Raw genomic sequence first — 22422 nt, forward strand, 5'->3', positions numbered from 1 at the left:
GGCGGCATCTCGGCGGATCCGGGTGGGACCCAGACCGTCTGGCGGCGGTTGGCCAGAAAGGAAGAAAACCAGTTGAGCACCGTCCCCCCTAGCCCGATGTCACGGAGCCTGGTGAGGAGATCCTCATGGGGGACGGTGTCAAACGCCGCCGACAGGTCTAGCATAACTAACATCACCCTGCCTCCCATGTCCAGCACCTCTTTTACGATCTCCGAGACTTCCAAGAGCGCCGTCTCGGTGCTTAAGTTGGAGCGAAAGCCCGATTGGGATTCATGAAGTAAATCATTAGACTCCAGGAAGTTGGAAAGCACGCTGTGCACGTGTTTCTCCAAGATCTTGGTCAGTGCTGGGAGGAGCGAGATTGGCCTGTAGTTGGAGGGTGCCTCTGGGTCAAGATTGGGCTTCTTAATCAGAGGGATGACCATGGCTTGCTTCCAGGTCTGGGGCAGAAAGCCCTCGCTCAGGGATAAATTAAGGATGGGATTGGCTATGGGGTTGATGGCATCTGCCATTTTTGCCAGAAATTTTGCCGGGCACGGATCTAATGGTGAGCCCGACTTAAGGTTCCTTATCAAGGCTAAAGATGTGGCAACCGAGAGGGGAGGAAAATCAAGCAAAGCTGGGCCTGAGGGAGACAGAGAAGCTGTCTCGATCGGCACCGCAGACACATCATCTGGGGCTCTCAGCGGAAAGGAAACCTGGATTTGCCTAATTTTGGTGGTAAAGAAATTGGCAATAGTGTTAGCCCAGGTCTCCGCTGGAGCACCCTGAGTGGAGATGGACCGGGGGCTAGTGAATTCGCGCACGATTGAGAAGATCTCCTTGCAGGAATTGGCAGCATCGTCAATCCTTTTGGCAAGATACAGTTTCTTGCTCTGAAGGACTAGTTCATGGTATGACTTCATCATGGTTTTATACCGTTGTTTGGCCTCGGGCTCATACTGGACTCTCCAAGCCCGCTCCGCCACTTTACATTGCCTACGGGCATGGGCTAATTCCTCCGTAAACTAGGGGGCAGAAACCCGTCGAGCAGCGGACCTGGGTGACTGTAAGGGAGCGAGCTCATTTAATCTGGCAAGAAGCCAGGATTGCAGGCTCTCCAGATCTTTCTCCAGGTCCCCAGTACAAGCCACAGGGTGATCAGCCAGAGCATGTGTGAGCATATCTGGGGTCACCCGATGAAGTGCCCTATAACTGCTGCCCTGCTGTCTCGTGGCGCTAGCCAGGGAAGCCAAGGTAGAAGGTATTTCAAAATGGGCAAGGAAATGGTCAGACCAAATGATTGGCAGAAGTGTTACATTCATGATAGGTATGGTGGAAAAAACCTGATCAAGTGTATGGCCTTTATCGTGGGTCGGACCAGAAAGATAGGGGGAAAGACCCAGGGTGGATGCGAGATCTAACAGTTTGATGGCATTTTGGTCATTGTGGTCGTCCATATGGAAATTAAAATCTCCCGCAAGTAAGCATTGCTCCGATCTCAGGACAAGGACCGACATGACCTGTTGGAGATCATCAAGAAAGGAACCCACTGGGCCCGGAGATCTGTAGACAATCAGGCCCTTCAGTGCTTGTTGCGGCGATAGGGAGATGGTAAAAGCTAATGAGTCAGCCCCTTCGATGGTGTGAGTATGCGTGACCGTGCACGAAAGAGAGTTCTTCACAACCAAGGCAACTCCTCCTCCCCTGCCCTTGTCTCTATCCTGTCGATGGATGGTATAATCAGTGGGAATGGCAGCCACAATGTCCGGGTGGGAGGAATCATTGGTCCATGTCTCCGTTAGCATCAAACAGGTGGGACTAGTCGTTGACAGGAGATCAAAGATCTCTTGAGTGTGACGATGCAACGACCTCGTATTGAGGAGTAGGCAGTGATGTTTTAAGCCACTCTCCTTAACAGGAACAGGGGAAGGGAGGGAGCGGACAGGGTGCCAGAGACAAACAGGGCACTTATGCTTACCCCTATATCGGCCTGGAAAAACTGACAGACACGACACATTCCAATTGCGCAGCGAAAGGAGCTCCTGAGCGGAGTAGGAAAGCATAGTGGCCAGAAGTACCTGCCACGCCAAACGCCTCCGGGACGCTGACGGGCGCAGACGGGCAGGACTCTGGCACGACTCCGGCGCAGATCCGGCGCGGCCGCTGATCGCGTCCGCTGCGCGGAGGAGAGGGTGAGCTTTTTGTAGCGCTGCTAGAGCGCGAGGGTGAATAGTCCTACCCCCAAGATGGCGGCCAAAATGAGATCCCAGCCCTCGGCGTCAATACTCAGCCGAGGGCGGTCTCAGAGTCCCAGGCAAGGGAGGGGGGGAAAGCGAAGCGCTTACAAGCGCTGGGAGATCAAGTGGCAGGCAGCGCTGTGCTCCTACACGCTTCTAACACAAGTGCGAGCACGAGCTGCAAAAGGCACACAATTAAAATGGCAATATTAAAATTACACGAGCAGAGTTTCACAGCCAAAAGAAAAGTAAGGAGACCTCCCGGCTTCCGCCTCAGGAGGGGAGAGGTAGGTTGGTAGCAGATGGTAATCACCTGCTAGATGATCCGCTTCCCTTTTGTAGCGCTGCTAGAGCGCGAGGGTGAATAGTCCTACCCCCAAGATGGCGGCCAAAATGAGATCCCAGCCCTCGGCGTCAATACTCAGCCGAGGGCGGTCTCAGAGTCCCAGGCAAGGGAGGGGGGGAAAGCGAAGCGCTTACAAGCGCTGGGAGATCAAGTGGCAGGCAGCGCTGTGCTCCTACACGCTTCTAACACAAGCGCGAGCACGAGCTGCAAAAGGCACACAATTAAAATGGCAATATTAAAATTACACGAGCAGAGTTTCACAGCCAAAAGAAAAGTAAGGAGACCTCCCGGCTTCCGCCTCAGGAGGGGAGAGGTAGGTTCGTAGCAGATGGTAATCACCTGCTAGATGATCCGCTTCCCTTTTGTAGCGCTGCTAGAGCGCGAGGGTGAATAGTCCTACCCCCAAGATGGCGGCCAAAATGAGATCCCAGCCCTCGGCGTCAATACTCAGCCGAGGGCGGTCTCAGAGTCCCAGGCAAGGGAGGGGGGGAAAGCGAAGCGCTTACAAGCGCTGGGAGATCAAGTGGCAGGCAGCGCTGTGCTCCTACACGCTTCTAACACAAGCGCGAGCACGAGCTGCAAAAGGCACACAATTAAAATGGCAATATTAAAATTACACGAGCAGAGTTTCACAGCCAAAAGAAAAGTAAGGAGACCTCCCCGCTTCCGCCTCAGGAGGGGAGAGGTAGGTTGGTAGCAGATGGTAATCACCTGCTAGATGATCCGCTTCCCTTTTGTAGCGCTGCTAGAGCGCGAGGGTGAATAGTCCTACCCCCAAGATGGCGGCCAAAATGAGATCCCAGCCTTCGGCGTCAATACTCAGCCGAGGGCGGTCTCAGAGTCCCAGGCAAGGGAGGGGGGGAAAGCGAAGCGCTTACAAGCGCTGGGAGATCAAGTGGCAGGCAGCGCTGTGCTCCTACACGCTTCTAACACAAGCGCGAGCACGAGCTGCAAAAGGCACACAATTAAAATGGCAATATTAAAATTACACGAGCAGAGTTTCACAGCCAAAAGAAAAGTAAGGAGACCTCCCGGCTTCCGCCTCAGGAGGGGAGAGGTAGGTTGGTAGCAGATGGTAATCCAGTGCGCATTGTTACACGGCTTCACCTATCTTCAGCTCACCCGGCATATCCACAGTCTCGCTGCCTCACACGCACACCCCCTATCGTTCTCTTGCAACCAAGCTGATTCGCTACTGTCTGCAGTCCCCTGTGTCATGCTTCACACTCACAACCCAGCCCTCAGGCCATGAGCCACCCATACCCTCTGGCTAGCTCTCCCGCTTGGCATTTTGCACACACTTAATGCCCAGCCCTCTGCCCCTCAGCCATTTGGACCAGTTCGGCAGACGGACCACACGCTAGTTCATTAACATCCCCCCACGACTGCTCTATATCCCTTGCCATAAGCAATCCGCTTGCTTTATTCCCGTCTATATTCAAATTGCCACCATGCATTACCTTACTTTCCGCCAACTCTTAGTCGGAGTGCACTCCACCACGTGCATGCTGCATCGGATTCACCTCTTGTCTGCCCCTTGGCTGGCACACTGTTTACGGCTCTGTATTAAACGTTCTCTAATCTCCTTCCCCTTTCCTCATTTTCCACAGACTATTTCCAATTATTCAGGCTTGCACCTTAAACTGTCCCGATGATGATCCTATTATTGTTTTGACAGGATCGAAACGGCGCCGACTAATGCAAACAGTTTGCACGTTAATCGCAGATGATAAAAAAAAGTGCAGTTACTGTTTCTCTAAGCTTGTCAGAAATTGTGCTCAATATTCCACAAGCTACCTGTCGTAATTTGACGGTGATCGGGTTAGCGTTAAGCTTTGCTACACGAATTCCCCCTTATCTTGACTATGGTTGTCGGAAGCCATTTTGAATGTGTCGGCGGCCATTTTATATGAATGCGTCGCCTCGTGGTCAGCATGCCCTTTTGTCCTTCCTCTGTCCCACTGACCACTCGAGTTTGCCCAGCAACAGGCTATTTTTAGTATTGGTCAAGCTCACACATGCGCAGGTAAGTCTGAACAGTCATCACTTAAGAATGTCCCTCCAAACTGACCAGTGGTGTTGTAACTCCTCCCATGAGTTGGCTGTGTTCCAAAAATGACCATATATGTACCTAAACCTCTGTAAATGTGTTCCGCCTACATTTTTATTACTGTAAAACTGAATAAAAGAGGACTCGCACCGATGTTCGGTGTGATACTTCTTGCATTGCCGAAGGGTGCTGTAGGAATGTACCACCACCCCATGGGGTCTTAATAAACTTGTCTTTTGCATTTTCTAGTTTCCGTGCCAACATCTTTTATGGTGTAGAGGGTGTCTGCGGAGTATGTAGGCCTAGAGAACCCAATACCACAAATTGGCGACCACGAAGGGACTCATCGGCGACTCGGATGCCCGAAGGAGAGGTCGTGACGAAGAATTGGAAACTCGCCATGGACGCGTACGCTGCCACTGAGTGACCCGAGTCTTGGCACCCACGGTGTTTTCTTCCTTTCCTTCTGATCTGACCTTCCAGGTGGCGCCGGTCCTCGACTGAGATCCTGTTCGTTCGAGTTGTCGTACAGTGCCGGTTTGGCTGATTTGATCAAAGACCTTGGCAGTTGGAACCTGGATATCTGAGAATTTGGTAAGCTTGTGATTGGTAAGATAGTCTACGGACGCTTACTGTGGCTCTTTGAATATGTTTTGAGTTAGCTAACATTTGATTCTATGATTTGAACTATATGTGCAGTGCACTTCACATAGGCGGGCATGTAGAGATATTTCTCTAAATTTGTTTTTGTTTGAACGGCACATTTGTGTGGAGTATATTAAGTGCCATTTTTGTGGTATCACGTTTCCGTGATATTATTGGACATGCCTGTTTTAAGCACACTTCGAGGAATGTGCTGTCTTGGAAATGGTACCACTTATCAATTAAATGAATCTCAGCCGGCTCCCCCAGAGGGGACTCCCAATCGGGAGATGTATGTCAAATGTGGCCTTCCCCCTATATTATACAGTAAATTATGGAATAAGTACACCAGATCTGATCCCGAGTTGCAATGGCCACTACATGGGTTGTTTGATTTACGAAAGGTTCAGTATGTGGAGCAATGTTTGTTTCAGCATAGGTCAAGACAGGATATGTTTGATTGTGTACGAATGTGGGAGAAAGCAGTGCGTGAACGAATGAAACGTGAAAAAGCCTTGGCGGAAAAAGAGCAGCGTAAGGCTGCTCGAGATAAGGCTTTACAGCTGGAGGAGAAGGAGTTGCAGGAGAAGAAAGAGAGGGAGGCACGGGAACGTAATTTGCAAACGAGTGGTCAATTTCCTATTCGGCGTCCGCTTTATCCTGTCCTTACTAATGAAGTTGATGATTTTTCATTATTAGATCGGTGCCCGCCACCGTACGTTTTGCCTACGGCCCCAGATGAGGACTCGGATGGAGATGATCGAGGGAGTAAGAGTATGAGGTTAAATGCTAGTGTGACCGCGGAGTTGCGGAGTTTTGCTCGAAAACTTATTTTGAACAAAATAACTATGTCAGAGATTAAAGATGAAATGAGTAAGTGGTCGGAGTTGTATTTTCTAAGCACTTTTGGAGATGAAGTTGTAGAACGATTTAGGAAACATTCGCCTGATTTAGAGCCTAAGGATATATCAGTTCATCGTGAGAATATGAGTAAAGGTTTATTTGTTATTGCAGATGCGGATGAATTTTTCCGACGGTTGGTCCAGCTACGGGATGAGGCGTCCAGATTACGGGAAGCACGAAAAGCATCAGACGTGCCTGCGCCGGGGTCGACGGAGCAATCCAAAGAATGTTCTATCTTTGGAGCAGATAAGCGTTCTACAGTTCATGTTATGCCTATGCGTGAAGCGGCACCTTTGTATGTCCCTCCTAAAGGGCAAGGTACAAGTGACGATAAATTGCCCGGGGATGCAAAGGGTTATTTTGTATATAATTGGGTTTATACACCTTGGAATAGAGCAGATGTTATGGCATTGAAAAATGCTTTACCTGATCCTCGTAAAAATCCGGCAGCTTTCTATGAAGGAGTGGAAGGGGCTATTTCTTCATGCGTTATGACGTTAGTTGATATTGATCTTTTCTTTGGGTTAATACTGCCCCCTGATATGTGGAGAGCGATTCGTAAGTATGACGATCAAGCGATTTTGGGAGCGGATTGGAAAGCTTTAGCCCAAGCCGATTTAGATAGGGAGCCTGCATGTAAGCCGTGTCAACTAATTTTAGATCTTCCAACAGCTATCTTGAATAAATTGAAAATGCTTGTTCCCCCTAAAAAGATCAATTGGACTATGTTAGCATCTTGTAAACAGAAGCAGGACGAGTCGGTCTCTGACTTCTTCTCACGTTTTGAAGAAGCGTTTCATGATTACAGTGGGCAATTATTAACAAATGATACGGGTAGGCATTTGTTTGTTGACAAGTACGTGGCTAATCTCCTGCCGGAGATTGCAAAACGTTTAAAAACTAGTGAAAGTTCCTGGACCACGGCGACCCCTGCATCCTTGTTGACTATGGCTCAGTATTATGAGCGAAAGGAATTAGAGGCCAAAGAAAGTACTGATAAGAAAGCGAAGGAGTTAAAGACGAAAGTGATGTTGGCTCAGGTTTGTGCTACGCAGCCGAGAGGGAATGATAGAGGCAGGCGAGGAGGGTATGGTACGTCTTCTGGTCGTACCGACATTGCTGAGGATCAATGTGCATACTGTAAAGAGTTTGGGCATTGGGCTTCAGATTGTCCGGTGCTTCGTGAACAACGTAATCAGCGTGGTCGAGGAGGTGGAAGGACACGGAATAGTTATTCGGGAGTGAGGGGTGGAGCAAGTGATCGTGGCAGGTTTGAGGCGAGGGGTCGTGGTCAGGATGATCATAATACTTTTGATCGACGTAATCAGTACCAGATATCGGAGGGGGAGAATGTGGAGTCTCAGGACTATGTACATGCATAGGATTGCGTAGGATGGGGTGTGGAATCGGTTGAAGTACCAGTAGATCAAAGAGGTCCAAATGTATCAGCGGGCGTTTTGGGTTCTACTGATCAGTTCCTGGTTGATACAGGAGCTACTCGTAGTGCTCTGTCTAAAAACCTGGTTCCAAGGGCTCCCCTGTCTGGCGAAACGATTACATCCATAGGGTTCGATGGAACACCCTCTCTTAGCCCATTGTCACAATCTCTTACGTTTTACATTGACAGATTCTTTGGCCCCTGCCCATTTTTATTGTCGCTGAATACTCCAGACAATATTATGGGCATAGATTTGCTTAAATACTTCCGAGCAACAATACACTGCGCTCCTGAAGGAGTGCAGGTTATTTTGAATGACAATTATCCAGATGTAGGAAGACTATGCACTATGCAAGAAATTGAAGCGTTAGCCTCTCTCCCACACGCGTTATGGGCTACATCGGACACGGATGTGGGACAGATGCTTATTCCACCTATTCGAATAACTGTTAAGGAGGGTGTGTCTCTGCCACGTGTACCACAATACAAAATCTCTAGGGAAGGTGAAATTGCCTTAACTCACATTGTACATGATTTGATTATTGCAGGAGTAGTGGAGGAAGTTCCCTACAATGTCTGTAACCGCTAGATTCTTCCGATCTTAAAGAAAGATACTGATGACAAAGTCTATCGATTTATTATTGATTTGAGGGAAATCACTAAAATTGTAGTGCCCCAGTACCCGGTGGTGTCTGATATCACCACCTTACTTACTTTGATTCCACCCACTGCTACCACGTTTTCTGTAATAGATCTCAAAAACGCCTTCTTTTCCATTCCCATACATCCCGATAGCAGATATCTATTTGGCTTCACATTAAATAATAAATCGTATAGATTTTGTTGAGTTCCTCAAGGCTATACAGAAAGTCCTAGCATCTATAGCCAGGCTTTAAAAAGACAGCTCAACTCTTTTGATTTGCAGTCTGGAGTGGCTCTCATCCAGTATGTCGATGATATTTTACTTGCTGCAGACACGTATGCACAGTGTGAGGAGAGTACTCTTGCTTTGCTCTCTTTTCTTGCTCAGAATAATCACAAAGTGTCTAGGAAAAAATTGCAATACTGTAGACCAAAGGTGACCTACCTCGGTCATCTTTTGTCTAAGGAGGGACGTGCATTAACATCTGATCGAATTCAAGCAATTTTAGATACACCAGTCCCCCGTACTCAGAGAGATGTGCGTGCTTTCATAGGTTTAACGTCCTTTTGTAGACAGTGGATAATGGGCTTTTCGCACATTATACAACCTTTGCTAGCATTATTGTCCAAAACTACACCAATGCCTCTTGAATGGACAGATGAATGTCAGACTGCTTTTGAACAATTGAGACAAGCCCTTTGTTCTGCACCAGTGTTAGGTACACCAAATTACACAAAGATTTTCACACTGTATGTACACGAGAAAGATGGGTGTGCATTGTCAGTGTTAGTGCAGACACACGGGGATAAGCAAAGGCCCTGCGCATATTTTTCGGCAATACTTGACACTGTGGCACGAGGGTTACCTGGGTGCTTTCGAGCAGTTGCAGCAACAGCAGTGGCTATACGGCAGAGTGAGGGAATAGTTTTGTCACACAAGTTGCTGGTGTTAGTTCCCCATGCGGTAGATGCACTGTTAAACCAAACAAAGGCCCAGTATCTTACGAGTGCACGTCTAACAGGATATGAGCTCACACTGTTGGCGCCACACATCACACTAAAGAGATGTGCTACCCTGAACCCTGCTACTTTATTGCCGTATCCAGTTGATGAGGGCCAAGAGGAAGAACACCATGATTGTGTTTTCCTGACCGAAGAACAAACAAAGGGTCGTGTCGACTTACAGGATACGCCACTTCCAGATGTGGATGGGGAACTGTGGGTTGATGGATCGTGTTTAAGGCTGCCAGATGGCACAACTTCTGCTGCATATGCGATCACGACACTTAAAACGGTGGTAGAAGCAGCACGAATACCACAGAAATCGGCCCAAGCAGCGGAACTAATAGCCTTAACAAGAGCCTGCGAATTGAGTGCTGGCTTGTGTGTGAACATCTACACTGATAGCCGGTACGCCTTCGGAGTAGCGCATGATTTTGGCCTACTCTGGAGAGAGCGTGGGTTTTTGACTTCGCATGGAGTACATATCATGCACGGAGAACTAGTGCGTGATCTTTTGAATGCGTTACTTTGTCCAAAGAAAGTGGCGATAATCAAATGCAGTGCACATAAAAAGGTCCCTGATAAAGTGGGACAAGGAAACGCTTTTGCAGATAGCATAGCGAGAGAAACTGCTATGTTACGAAATGCCTCGCCAATGTATGTAGTGAAATCACAGGCTGAGCGATGGCATGATGCTAGACAGGAGATACTAGACATTCAGAAATCAGCGTCTGAAGCAGAACTCGCAACTTGGGCAGCAGAGGGAGTGCTGGATGATGAGGGTTGTTGGCGAAGCAAAGATATGGAAAGATGGAAATTGCCTGCAGCTTACTTGCAAGCGATGGTTCAAATGACACATGGATTGGCACATGTTGGAGCTCTTGCAATCACTCGATTGCCAACGCGAGTTTGGGAGCATCCTGAGATTGCCAATACGGCCAAAAGAGTTGTGCAGACCTGTCTGATATGCTTGCAGCACAATCCTGCAAAAGGGACGCATACTCCGAAAGGAGGGTTTGTTCCACCTACTGCACCATTTGAAGTACTGCAAATGGATTACATTCAGCTTGAGCATTGCAATAACCTTAAGTATGTCTTAGTGGTGGTGTGTGCTTTCAGTAAATGGATTAAGGCCTTCCCCACGAAGGATAATACAGCGCTGACAACAGCTAAGGTTTTGCTCAAAGAGTACTTCCCTCGCTACGGTGTTTGTAAATTTTTGTGGAGCGATAATGGTCCTCATTTTGTTGGGAAAATCGTAGAATACGTGATGAAGGGATTGGGAATTCAGCAGAAATTTCATGCTGTATTTCATCCACAGTCAGCAGGTCTTGTTGAAAGATATAATGCTACTCTGAAATTAAAGCTAGCAAAGATTGTGGCATCTATGTCTTTGAAATGGCCGGATGCTCTGCCTCTGGCATTGCTATCTATCAGATCAGTGCCTCATTCCCGAACTGGCCTCACACCTTATGAAGTGGTGTTTGGAAGGCCTATGAATATATGGGGAGTTCCTAAGCCTCGATTGTTACATGATGTGCCTTGCATAATGATGAACGATTATTTGGCACGATTAACAAATGATTTACTTTCCATTCATCAACAGGTTCGAGAAGCTCTCCCCGACAATTCCATTGGAGAGGCTCACAATCTTCGTCCTGGCGACCACGTCATGATCCGGTCCTTTGAGAGAACAAGCAGCTTGGAGCCGAGGTGGCGTGGCCCCGTGAAAGTGCTATTAGCGACTCGAACGGCGGTGCGAGTTACCAACAGGAAGCGGTGGGTGCACTCCACTCACTGTCGCCGCGTCTCTCTGGATCTGGTGAACCCAACTGTGCTGTCTGATTATCGAGACATTTTGGATGAGGAGAAGAGCCCAGCTGTAACGTCTACTGAATCGGAGGGAGCCTTCCCGGACCACACTGTTTCTGGAAGAGAGAGATATAATCTACGACCACGACAAGCAGTTGTTTTGTACGAGACTGGTTGAGTTACCGCTCCAGGTTTGTGAAACGGAAGCCGGGAATATCAAGGGGGGGGATCTGTTCTGCCAAGTGTAGCGACACCCGTCTTGAATCTCGGAGAAGAAACCAACGGCTATCTCGGAGCTCAGCACTCATATTTTTATTTTTTAGTTATTCTTGAGACATTTTTTAACTTTTGAACTATGGCATCTTCTGCAATGCGAAACAAGAGAATTCTTGGTGCAGTATTATTTGTTTTGACAATTGTTGTGATAGCTGCGATAGCTTGGGTAGTAGAACTTTTGGTGCCAGTAAGAGAACATTTCTTGCCAACTACCCCGATTCCATCTGAACATTTTCATTTTACTCTGCCTTATCATGAAGAACGACATAGACAGACTTATTTGAATAACAGCTTTATTCAGATTCTGCATCACACCCACAATATGACTAATACTTCGAACTGCTGGGTATGTGGGATGTTGCCTGGACATCAAAAGAAAGGAGGTACACCACTTATCCCACTCCTGTTTTCCCATAATGGTTCTTGTAATGCCTGGTACACACTTTTGTTCACTTTGCGATGGCCAACGAAAGGTGGACTGCTTTTCCGACTCAATAAAATCTGCTTCAACGATCGAGATGGTTATCCACAAGCTGAAGGGACTAAGTTCGAATGGGAGGAGTACCGCCCTGACAATGTGTCTGCACCACGAATTTATAGCAATTAGAGAAATATAAATATATCCAGTTTACATGTGATTACCGTTATTGATACTAAAGCTGATCTTTGCGTTCGTAATAAAGGTACAATCCCAGTAGGAAGAAGAGAATGCAGCACCACTCTTACCTTTGACACGCCAAATGGCATTACTTTTGTGGCCTCACGAAATACGTACTTTATCTGTGGAAATAAAGGTTATCACTGTCTCCCTATAGGATGGTTAGGGACATGTTATATATCCTTTGTATTACCCCCTGTGTTTATTGTCCCGCCTATGTATCATAATAACTATGTTTTGTATCACGACTTTATATTAAATAGAGTAAAGAGAATATTAGTTCTTGATGACATCGACCAGACAGACACTGCGTTACAACAATATGTTGATTTTAATTTAGGCCTCTTTTCATTTGTTGGAGCTGCTTTGAATAGTCGAAAGATAAGGCGACTGACACATGTTGTAGAAGCTGTTGCTAATGAGACAGCTTTCGCTTTAGGAAATTTGACAGAGGAACTTCAGATTACTAGAATTGTAACGCTCCAAAACCGCATGGTGTTAGATGTAGTATTAGCTGATCGTGGGGGAGCATGCCGTATTATCGGAAGTAGTTGTTGTGTATACGTGCCAGATAATTCACCCTCTGTATATGATGCAATATCCAAATTACATAAAATTGCTGCTGAGATACATCCTGATAATGGTACATGGACATTCTCGGGTGGTTTTGGACATTACTTAGTACATGGGGTTGGAAGTTGCTGACTATTCTATGTGTAATAATTGGGATATTATTTTTTCTATGCCTCTGTATCCAGTGCGGCCCTGTGTTATGTTCTATGTGCCTTTCTGCTTGTATTCCATCAACACGAGCTATTGCTAAGAATGAACAAATGATTCATGGAGAAGTAGTACAAATTATGTCTATTGATATTGAAGATGAGTACTCTGATTATGTCCACTATGAGGTAGCTTCAGCTAAACGCTAAAAGGGTAGTCTGTCGTAATTTGACGGTGATAGGGTTAGCGTTAAGCTTTGCTACACGAATTCCCCCTTATCTTGACTATGGTTGTCGGAAGCCATTTTGAATGTGTTGGCGGCCATTTTATATGAATGCGTCGCCTCGTGGTCAGCATGCCCTTTTGTCCTTCCTCTGTCCCACTGACCACTCGAGTTTGCCCAGCAACAGGCTATTTTTAGTATTGGTCAAGCTAACACATGCGCAGTTAAGTCTGAACAGTCATCACTTAGGAATGTCCCTCCAAACTGACCAGTGGTGTTGTAACTCCTCCCATGAGTTGGCTGTGTTCTAAAAATGACCATATATGTACCTAAACCTCTGTAAATGTGTTCCGCCTACATTTTTATTACTGTAAAACTGTATAAAAGAGGACTCGCACCGATGTTAGGTGTGATACTTCTTGCATAGCCGAAGGGTGCTGTAGGAATGTACCACCACCCCATGGGATCTTAATAAACTTGTCTTTTGCATTTTCTAGTTTCCGTGCCAACATCTTTTATGGTGTAGAGGGTGTCTGCGGAGTATGTAGGCCTGGAGAACCCAATACCACACCCAGTCTTGCCGGATATGTTTTTGTCCTAATTGTATATGTCATGTGTTTTTGTAGGATGAAGGATTGTGTCCCACGTTATTTCTGCATTTGTATTTATGTTCTTTGATATTTTTGATACATAAAACTGACTGTCCGGCTGGACAATCGCATTATAATATCGATTCAAGTCTATGATTATCCAACTTACTTAACTGTTTCGTCTAAGGACTACTGTTCCAATACTTAACTGCTACCCAAGGTCCTTATCTACCTTCGGGGTTGATAAGGGTGTTGGGTACTGAGAGTGCGCCTGAAGTAGTACAAACTGAAATGTCTGTTTACCGGTCTCAGCTAGTCTCTAAACAGGGTACATGTGTAGCTAACACTCGCATCAGTGCTCCTCCAGATGACGTCCCACCAGTGGATGACCAACAGAACTTTGTCATTGGGAACTCCAATTTGCATCAGGAACTTTTTCACCAGTGGAAAGATTCTGACAGCACAGTTACTGCAGAGAAAAAAATTGCAGCTACAAGCTATGGATCTCTCTCACCAACATCTGCCTGGCCCCTTCAGTGCCATCCATCCCTTTGGAGACCAAACAGGAAAAAGAGGGGGGAGAACAGGAGAAGCAACCAGAGTAAAGCCTCCCTCCTCTGCTTCAAGAAGAGACACTTATTTTAAGTAATATGCATTAGTTTTATTTTTCTCCATGGTGCACTAATACTGATGCTTTTAGCCCTTGTCCAATTCTATTTCTTTTATCCTACATCAACTATAATACACATTTGCAGAACTGCTAATAATGATACTGGCCATCATCCTCTCCACACTGCTTTGTTTGAAAAAACCAGGTACCAGCACATCTAAGCACATCTAATTGTTATGTATGCTCCTGCATTCCCCATATCGCCGCAGTAGACAAACTGCATTATCCTAAAGAGGTATTCCCAAGCATTTACACTCTTGCACCTTTCCTTACATAAAATAAAAGCACAGGTGCAACCAACGCACGTTAGCCCTTTACTGCACAAGTTAAAACAACTAGATTTTAAACCACCCCTGAACAGATCTTGACAGACAGACTAGAGAAAAGAGATCATATCATCACAGGATCAGTTTAGGCCCACAAATGGCATACTGGAGCCAAGTTCACATGTAAAACTAACTCATTGTGGAGTGGCACAGTGACTAGTAGCCCTTTAAGATTTGATACGGTAATAGGATAATTTCAGCAAAAAAGAGATACAAGCAAACAAGGATATACATAGACAGTAACTAACATATATTCTAGAAAAGCAATGAAACTAACAGTTTTCTCTTTGTTTCAAAAGAAATGGGACAGTAAAGGTGAGAGGTAACCGCAACTGCAACACTACTGTGGACAACACTGACATGCAGGGGGGCACCTTTGGCCTGATGGATCACTTTTGTAAGTGTGGGTCTTGGCTCCACATGCAAGTACCCCCGAATTGGAATGGCCTCTGTGACTGTCTCCCTCCGCCCCCCTACAACCCCCACACCCTCTTTGATAACAGTTCAGGACTTTTCCAATCTGTGTGACCATTCCATGAGCTGGCAAAAAGACTTTGTTTCACCATCAGCTGAAGAAAAGAGCTGTAGAATACTATGGCATTGCATTTGAGAAAAAGTATCAATGGAACGCGACTATTCAATGACACAAAGTTGTGTGGCGGCAGTCATTAGTGGTTATCACCAGAGGGTTAAGCTGGTGGGAAGGGTGAAGGAGACGGGCTGGCTAGGCCCAGATGTGGTTTGCAAACCCCCAATGACCTCCCACGCACTTGATTTGTGCTGAGGCCATTCAGATATTGCATGACCTACACAGGTAAATGGTCAATGAGGTGGTGCCCCTTTACAGGTTGTTCGCGGGCTGATTCAAATGTGTGTCATCCTGGATGTTGGGGTTTTCCAATGACTTTTTGCCTCCGATTCTTGTTTTGCTCTTGACACATCTTATTTTCCAGGTGATAATAGTGTGCTGCAAAAGGATGACAGATAACATGGGAGGAGCATTTATGGCTAGGAAGACTGCTAAGGATGTCAAGTAACAGAGTAGAGAGCATGAGGTGATCCCCTAGAAGATGTAGGGTAGGAGAGGTAGTTGAACAACCGACTAGAGGGAGGAATGCTACAGGAAAAAATGGGACGCAGCATATTAACATCCACACAGATGTGAGGCTTCAGAATTCCATGAAAGGTTTTCAGGTTGAAGACAGTTTAGGCCCCTGTAAGATCACATGCCTCTGCACAGAAATAGCTCGGTTACATAGAACTATAGGTCTAGCAGAAACAAATAGCAACATTGTTCGCTAGAAGGTCAGGAAACATCTTGCGGTTAGTAACTTGAGCTACTGCATGAAACTTAGATCATATCTCCCACCAGACTCAGGAAACCATCAGTGCTTAAGCACAGACATTACAGAAATAGGCTACCACAATCACCATGTACTAGAAAATTGGGCAGAGGTGCATCAATGACGTTAGGGTCTGTTTCCTTTGTAATTGTGCTGCTAGTACATGCATCCATTGATTATATGCGTACACATGATGGACCGACCCAGGTGCACATCCTGCCTCTGAACATGGCGACGCAAATGCCCGCCTTTGGTGGAAACCATATTTCACACTGAACATCTAGCCTTGATAGAAGAAACCACATACAAAAAGTCAGATAAGCGTAGCCAATCCGCATCGAGCAAGATATATTCACTTGCTGTTTACGTTTCAAGAATAGAAAACCCACAGAGGGGGTTTACGCTAATCACGCAATATGAGGGCCAAGTAGCCCACACCTATATGTGCATTTGTTTTCCAAGAAATTGCTATATCCACTGATGCCATCTTGTATATCCTGTATGAACAATGCTTATGCAAGCGATGTAGCCTTTTCCTTTGTGGTTTGGAGAAATAAATATGGCGGCTTTTGACCTTAAAACCTCAGACAAAGTTGCCTCTCCAAGGAAGTGAACTGATCTCTCCCATAGTGACACATGTATTATTGTAATAAACCCATATTGATGTGTCAATTTGTTTTCTTGGTGTTTCTTCAGCAGATTTTCCCTCTAACAGCCATTCATAAATGGAAAGGGCCCCAGAGAACCACTCCTCTTTCGAGAAAGTTTAAAAAATGGATTTTAGGAGTAAAGCAGTAATCCATAGGTTGGTTTGCATAATTCCTTTCCAGTGGGGGTGCAAATTGTGGCCACTTTCTGCAAACGGAAAATTCGTACATCAGGCCCAATATTTGGAGAGGGACAGATTTTGAGAAGTAACTAATCCTGTGTAAGAATTGTTTTGATGGCCTAATAAGTAGGACAATTTCACAAGCCCCACAATTCGGTAACATAACGTGCTCCACCATCGAGCTTGGGACTAAAAGTTGCTCCACTGAACTGAAAGTGGACTCTACCTACCTTATTAAAAAAAAATCGATAACACCTATGAAGTATTCAATAGAATGGAGACACTTTTGGAACATCTGTGGTCTGAAATGGAGACCAAGATAATCAAAACCTGTTCACAATCTGTAACCTTCTACCAGTGAGCTAGAAAGATGTTTTTGGGAGATTGCTTTTACTCACCATCAGAATTTTAAATCGAGGAGTATTAAGCCGAGCTGTGTTCCTAGAAATCTCTACTTCCAATGCCCTGATGCTTAATGAAGAGAAATTCCACAGATTCAGCAATATTATGATGACCATACAAACCGGAGAATGGAAATAGAAGCAAAGACCCTAGGAAGTCCAGTGCTGAGACAGAAACCCAAATAACCATTTCCACTCTATGTATGTTAGTGATGGATTGTAAAGTGAGGCTTTGACACAGAAGGCTCACCTAACAATTCATCTGGTTGTTTTCATTTACAGCAAGATATTACACTCAATCCATCATGGATTTATTTGGAGTAGGATAACACTAAAAATTGGGTCGACTTTTAATTTGCTTGCAATAACATAATGCCAACAGCATATTCCACAAGGTCAATGGAGGGCAGCATGAAAGGGTCCATGAACCTCTGGTGGCCTATTTGGCAGTGGGAGTCTGTTTCTACAATTGTGTGTTAATTACTCAGTTTGTGATTCCTAATCTGTTACTAGTTTAACTAATGCTGGTTCGATTATCGAAGTAATTCCACCATGATTTTCTAGCGTCTCAGTTTTTTTTCATACCATCTGGGAGTCACAGATGAATCTACTACGGCAGTATAGAACCAAATTACTGTGACCTAATTACAGCCTGCAAAAATATAGTATGCTATTATTTACAGAAATTAGGCCCTACAGTAATTACAGAAATTAGTAGTAGAAAATCTACACCTGATGGAGCTATCTTTTTGTAAGCGATATTTATGCCACAATATTTATGTTGGATTATATTTTGGTTATAAATATTCTGACACACAACCCACTGGTGCAGAGGAGTTGCACCAATTTACCATGGCATTAAGAAAACGAATAGAGATACTTTCCTCACATTGGAAACGAGGCTACTTATCTGGAGTGCAGAAGGAACCTCACAAAACTATGCGCTTTGCACAGCAAAAAAGTCTAACTGTATTCTTACAAATTGAGCCCGTAACTGTGTCAAGCACTACACATTTTCTTTTCAAAACAATGTGATGGGTGATGAGAATACAAAATATATTTTCTTATATGTTCAACCAACCCCCTTGGCACGTTAACTTACCTGACAAACAAATGATACTGTCCTTCATGTCCACATCTTGAATATCCTTTGAGGATATGTGTTTCTTTTGTTTAGGTTTTAACGCAAAGATAGAGGTTGCGATTACAGGTCCTATTACAAAAAGAAAACTGGTCTTAATACAAGTTATTACAACTGGGGTATGGAAATCATTTACTGCATTGACAATTAATTGTTTCCAGAAACAAATACAACACCAAGGATGTAAATTAAAGAATGATAATACCAAGTGTCTCTATAATGGCAATATATTAACGCTCTGCAATTCTGAGATGGGGTTCTGATGTCACCAACTCTAGGACCGCATAAGAAGCCACAACAGCAGTCACAAAATATCTTTTATGAGCAGAAGGTTTCAGCAAGGGGTGCTACTGTTACATCGGAGGCGTTACTTCAAGAGACTTTCTATTGTAAGTAAATACACTATGAGTATGTACCTCGCATCCAGGTAAGAACATAATTTTAGTGTACATCCTCCCACAGCACCTGGGGCACCAACTGGACACAAGGGAAATTCAAGGATCTACAGTCAAATCGATTCCTCAATCAAATTTATAAAGACTGGAGTATTTGCGGATGAAATGCATTCAACTGGTTACATGTTATTGCATTTGCCAAAATATTGCAAATCCGAAAACATTCCAAAGGGAACGCAGGTCCCACTAAAGTCTTTCCCATGCAAACAATTGGAGAAGTATGGGAGAAAATGGTACATGATCCTTAATACGTATTAGTTTTACCCTAATATATTACAACTGAAGAGACGGCAAAGGAGGAAGATATGTTAAGTATTATTAGAGCAACGAAGGAGGTATTTACGGTCACATGTACTAAAATATTTTTTCGTCACAGACCCCGAGATTCACACAGTCTCAGGGTTTCCAATGACATAATGTGAATTAACCATGTTTTGAACCCTTTCTGTGATAAGGAAAAGCCGTTGCGCATTGTTATGTTATGTGTTATGTTATGTATCACAAAAAAGGTTATGTGACTCACTGCAAATCGCAATTAGAAAAAAGTTGTGAAATACCCCTTTCTAATTGTGATTCACAATAGGATGGATTAATGGTTAGGGACCACAACTGCAGATTCAAACCACTGAAAAATGACTGACTTCAAAAGAGGTGGTAACTCATTTATCAGAGGGGAAGATGTCCCCATTGGACTGTCTCCCATTCGTAAATTGATTTCACAGCCACAAAGGGAGTAAGTGAAGATGGGAAACATTTTATTTTTTTAGCAGCACTTGTTTCTTGAAAAAAACAATCTCCTTTAAATAATATGTTGCTTACCCTGTGAGCATCTGTTCGTGCCATGTAGTGCTGTAGATTCACATGCTCTGCATACTCCTGCCATCTAGTGTTGGGTCTGGAGTTGTGCAAGTTGTTTTTCTTCGAGGAAGTCTTTTGAGTCCCAAGGTCGAGGTCCTCCTCTTGCTGATATTGCGAATGGGCATCAACTCCATTGCGAGGATTGTTTTCCTGCAGGCGGGTGAGAAAGGAGTGTAAAGTCTGTATAAGCAATGCGATGACTGTGCTAAATGTAAATGTATAATGCAATTGCGACGGTCACAGACGTCCAGGCAGGGTGCATGCGAATCTACAGCACTACATGTCACAAATAGATGCTTACAGGTTAAGTAACATATTACGTTACATGGCATGTGTGGCTGTAGATACACATGCTCTGTATGGACTGTAAATCATTTCCTCCTCAAAGGCGGTGGTGAGCCTGTGGGTGTTGCAGTGGTTTATAAAAGGGAACGTAGCACTGACTGCCCTACATTAGCTTGCTGGTGAGCTAAAATATCCACACAATAGTGTTTGGAAGAGGTGTGTGGTGTGGACCATGTAGCTGCCTTACAAATGTAAGATATGGGAATGTTTCCTAGCAAGGCCTTGGTTGCTCCCTTTTTACAAGTGAAGTGTGCTCTGCGAGAAACAGGTAAGGGTATTTTGGCCTTAAGGTAGCAAGTTTGAATACTTTTGACTATCCATCCGACTATGCCTGATTTGGATATTGGGTTGTCTTTATGAGGTGATGAAAAAGCGACAAAGAGTTGTTTAGATTTTCTGAAAGTTTTTGTCCTACCTATGTAGAAAATGAGTGCTCTTTTGACATCTAGTGTAGGAAGAGCTCTTTCCACAACTGCATTTAGCTGAGAAAAAAAACCTGTCAACTCAATGAATTGGTTGAGATGAAATTGATCCTACCTTTAGGTAGGAATTATGGGTTGGTGCGAAGAACCATGTTGTCTCTATGTGTTTGAAAGAAAGTTCTTGTAAGGTAAAAGCCTGAAGCTCACTAAACAACCTTAGTGAAGAAATGGCAACTAAGAATGCCACTCCCCCCAAAAAAATTTAAGGGGGAATGAGTGTAAGGGTTCAAATGGGGGACACAGGAGTCTGATGAGCACGATGTTAGGATTCAAGGAGGATGATAGAGGAACCCTTGGTCGAATAATTGAGTCCTGCCATGAAGGCTTTCATTACAGCAATTTTGAAAAGTGATACATTATGTCTATTTTGGAGGTATGCAGCGACTGCAGCGAGGTGTAACCGTATGGCAGTGTATGCTAAACTTGCCTTCTGTAAATGAAGCAGGTAACAGACAATGTTTTGCACCATAGCTTTTTGAGGATCAATGTGTGTGAATCGACAGTAGCAAGCTCATCAATTCCTTTTCGCTTTTTGCTTCCTTGAGAATATCTATACATTCTGGTGGCAAGTCAAGGTAGCCCAACTCTATGACCTCAGGAGCCAAATTGCCTGGTTGAAAGTTTAAGTCTAGGTGCCCGATTTGTCCCCGACTTTGAGTGAGAAGGTCTGGCCTGTTGGGTAGCTTCTCGTGTGGAACTACAGAGAGTTCTAGAAGTGTTGTGAATCAAGGTTGACACACCCATGTGGGAGCTGCCAAGGTCATAGTAAGAGAAGTTTGCATGAGCTTCCGAACCAGGAAGGGAAAAAGTGTGAGAAAAGGAAAAGTGTAGGCAAATATCCCTGACCAACTCATCCATAGTGCTTTGCCCTTGGATCGTGGGAGTGGGTACCTGGAGGTGAGGTTTGGGCATTTTGTGCTTTCTGATGTGGCAAAAAGTCCGACCTGTCAGAACCCCTCTTTTGGAAGTATGGGAAGAAGACTTAAGGGTGGAGTTCCCATTCGTGGACTTGTTGCTGCATCCTGCTGACAAAATCTGCAAAGTCGTTGTCTGTTCCGGAAGGTCTTCCGCCAACAGGTGAATGTTGTGATGTAGAGCTCACCTCCACATGGTTCTGAGACAGGTGTGATAGTTGTGAAGAAAATCTCCCCCCTGTGCCCCCGCCTGTTTCTGTAGGTAATACATGGCGATCATATTGTCCATCCGGACTAGGACAACCTTGTGAGACAGGTGCAGAGGGAAAGCTTCCAATGCTAATTAGATCGTCTGAAGCTCTAGGTAATTGATGTGTAGGGATTGATTTCTTGCATCCCAGAGACCTTGTACTGTTAGGTGGTGTAGGTGAGCACTCCATCCCGTATGTTATGCGTCTATGATGAGTGATGTGGGGAACAGGGTCCAGAAAATGCCACCCTTTCAAAACATTGTTGTTGCTCCACCATTGCAGAGAATAGTGAGTGTTGCAGTCTGTCAACACCAGATGCTCCAGTTGATCCTGTTGAAGAAGTGGATTGACATCCTGGGAATTGGCCATTTTGCGTGCAGAGGTAGTTACAATGGAGTCAGGTGGCACTTGACTCCGAACAAATAATGTGTCTGATGGCGCAGCATTATATTTTATATCTACCCTAGGGGTAATAATCCTGGCACTATCAGGGTCCTTAAAGATGTAATCTGCGTGTCTCTTCATGCCAGGTAACATTGGCTGGTATAGTGTCCCTGTGGGTAGAAACAAATGTATCGAATAGGAAATCCTGCTCAAGGCGTTCCTGGTTGAGCTCAACATTATTGAAAGTTGTCGAGCTAACAAAGACCTGGTAGGAGGTTGCATCGCCGGGAGGGAGTGAGCGGGGGGGACAAGCTGGCTACCAGTCGGGATCATTTGGTGCAGTGGGATCAGTGTCATACATATCCCATGGGTCAAGATCCCGTAATGCTTCCCCTTACCCACCAGTGTCCGATTGTGGTGACCCATGGGGGTCCCAGTGTATCATGAGGTGGTGACAATGGTTGAGGAGAATGAAGGCGGGGTGGGGGTGAAGGTGAATATG

The 22422-nt window shown here is 45.1% G+C and overlaps 1 protein-coding gene across 2 annotated transcripts in view; it reads right to left on the bottom strand.

Moving 5' to 3' along the window:
* LOC147732762 (uncharacterized) overlaps positions 1-22422 on the bottom strand; it is a 485555-nt gene that overhangs the window by 347064 nt on the left and 116069 nt on the right. For both annotated transcript variants that reach the window (XM_086957326.1, XM_086957327.1), the window contains exon 3: positions 18193-18303. In XM_086957326.1, the coding sequence (XP_086813452.1) occupies positions 18193-18303 (111 nt within the window). The remainder of the gene's footprint in view (positions 1-18192; positions 18304-22422) is intronic.

The sequence above is a fragment of the Lissotriton vulgaris genome, chromosome 2_1, assembly GCF_964263255.1.
Source record: "Lissotriton vulgaris chromosome 2_1, aLisVul1.2, whole genome shotgun sequence".
Classification (NCBI taxonomy): Eukaryota; Metazoa; Chordata; class Amphibia; order Caudata; family Salamandridae; genus Lissotriton; species Lissotriton vulgaris.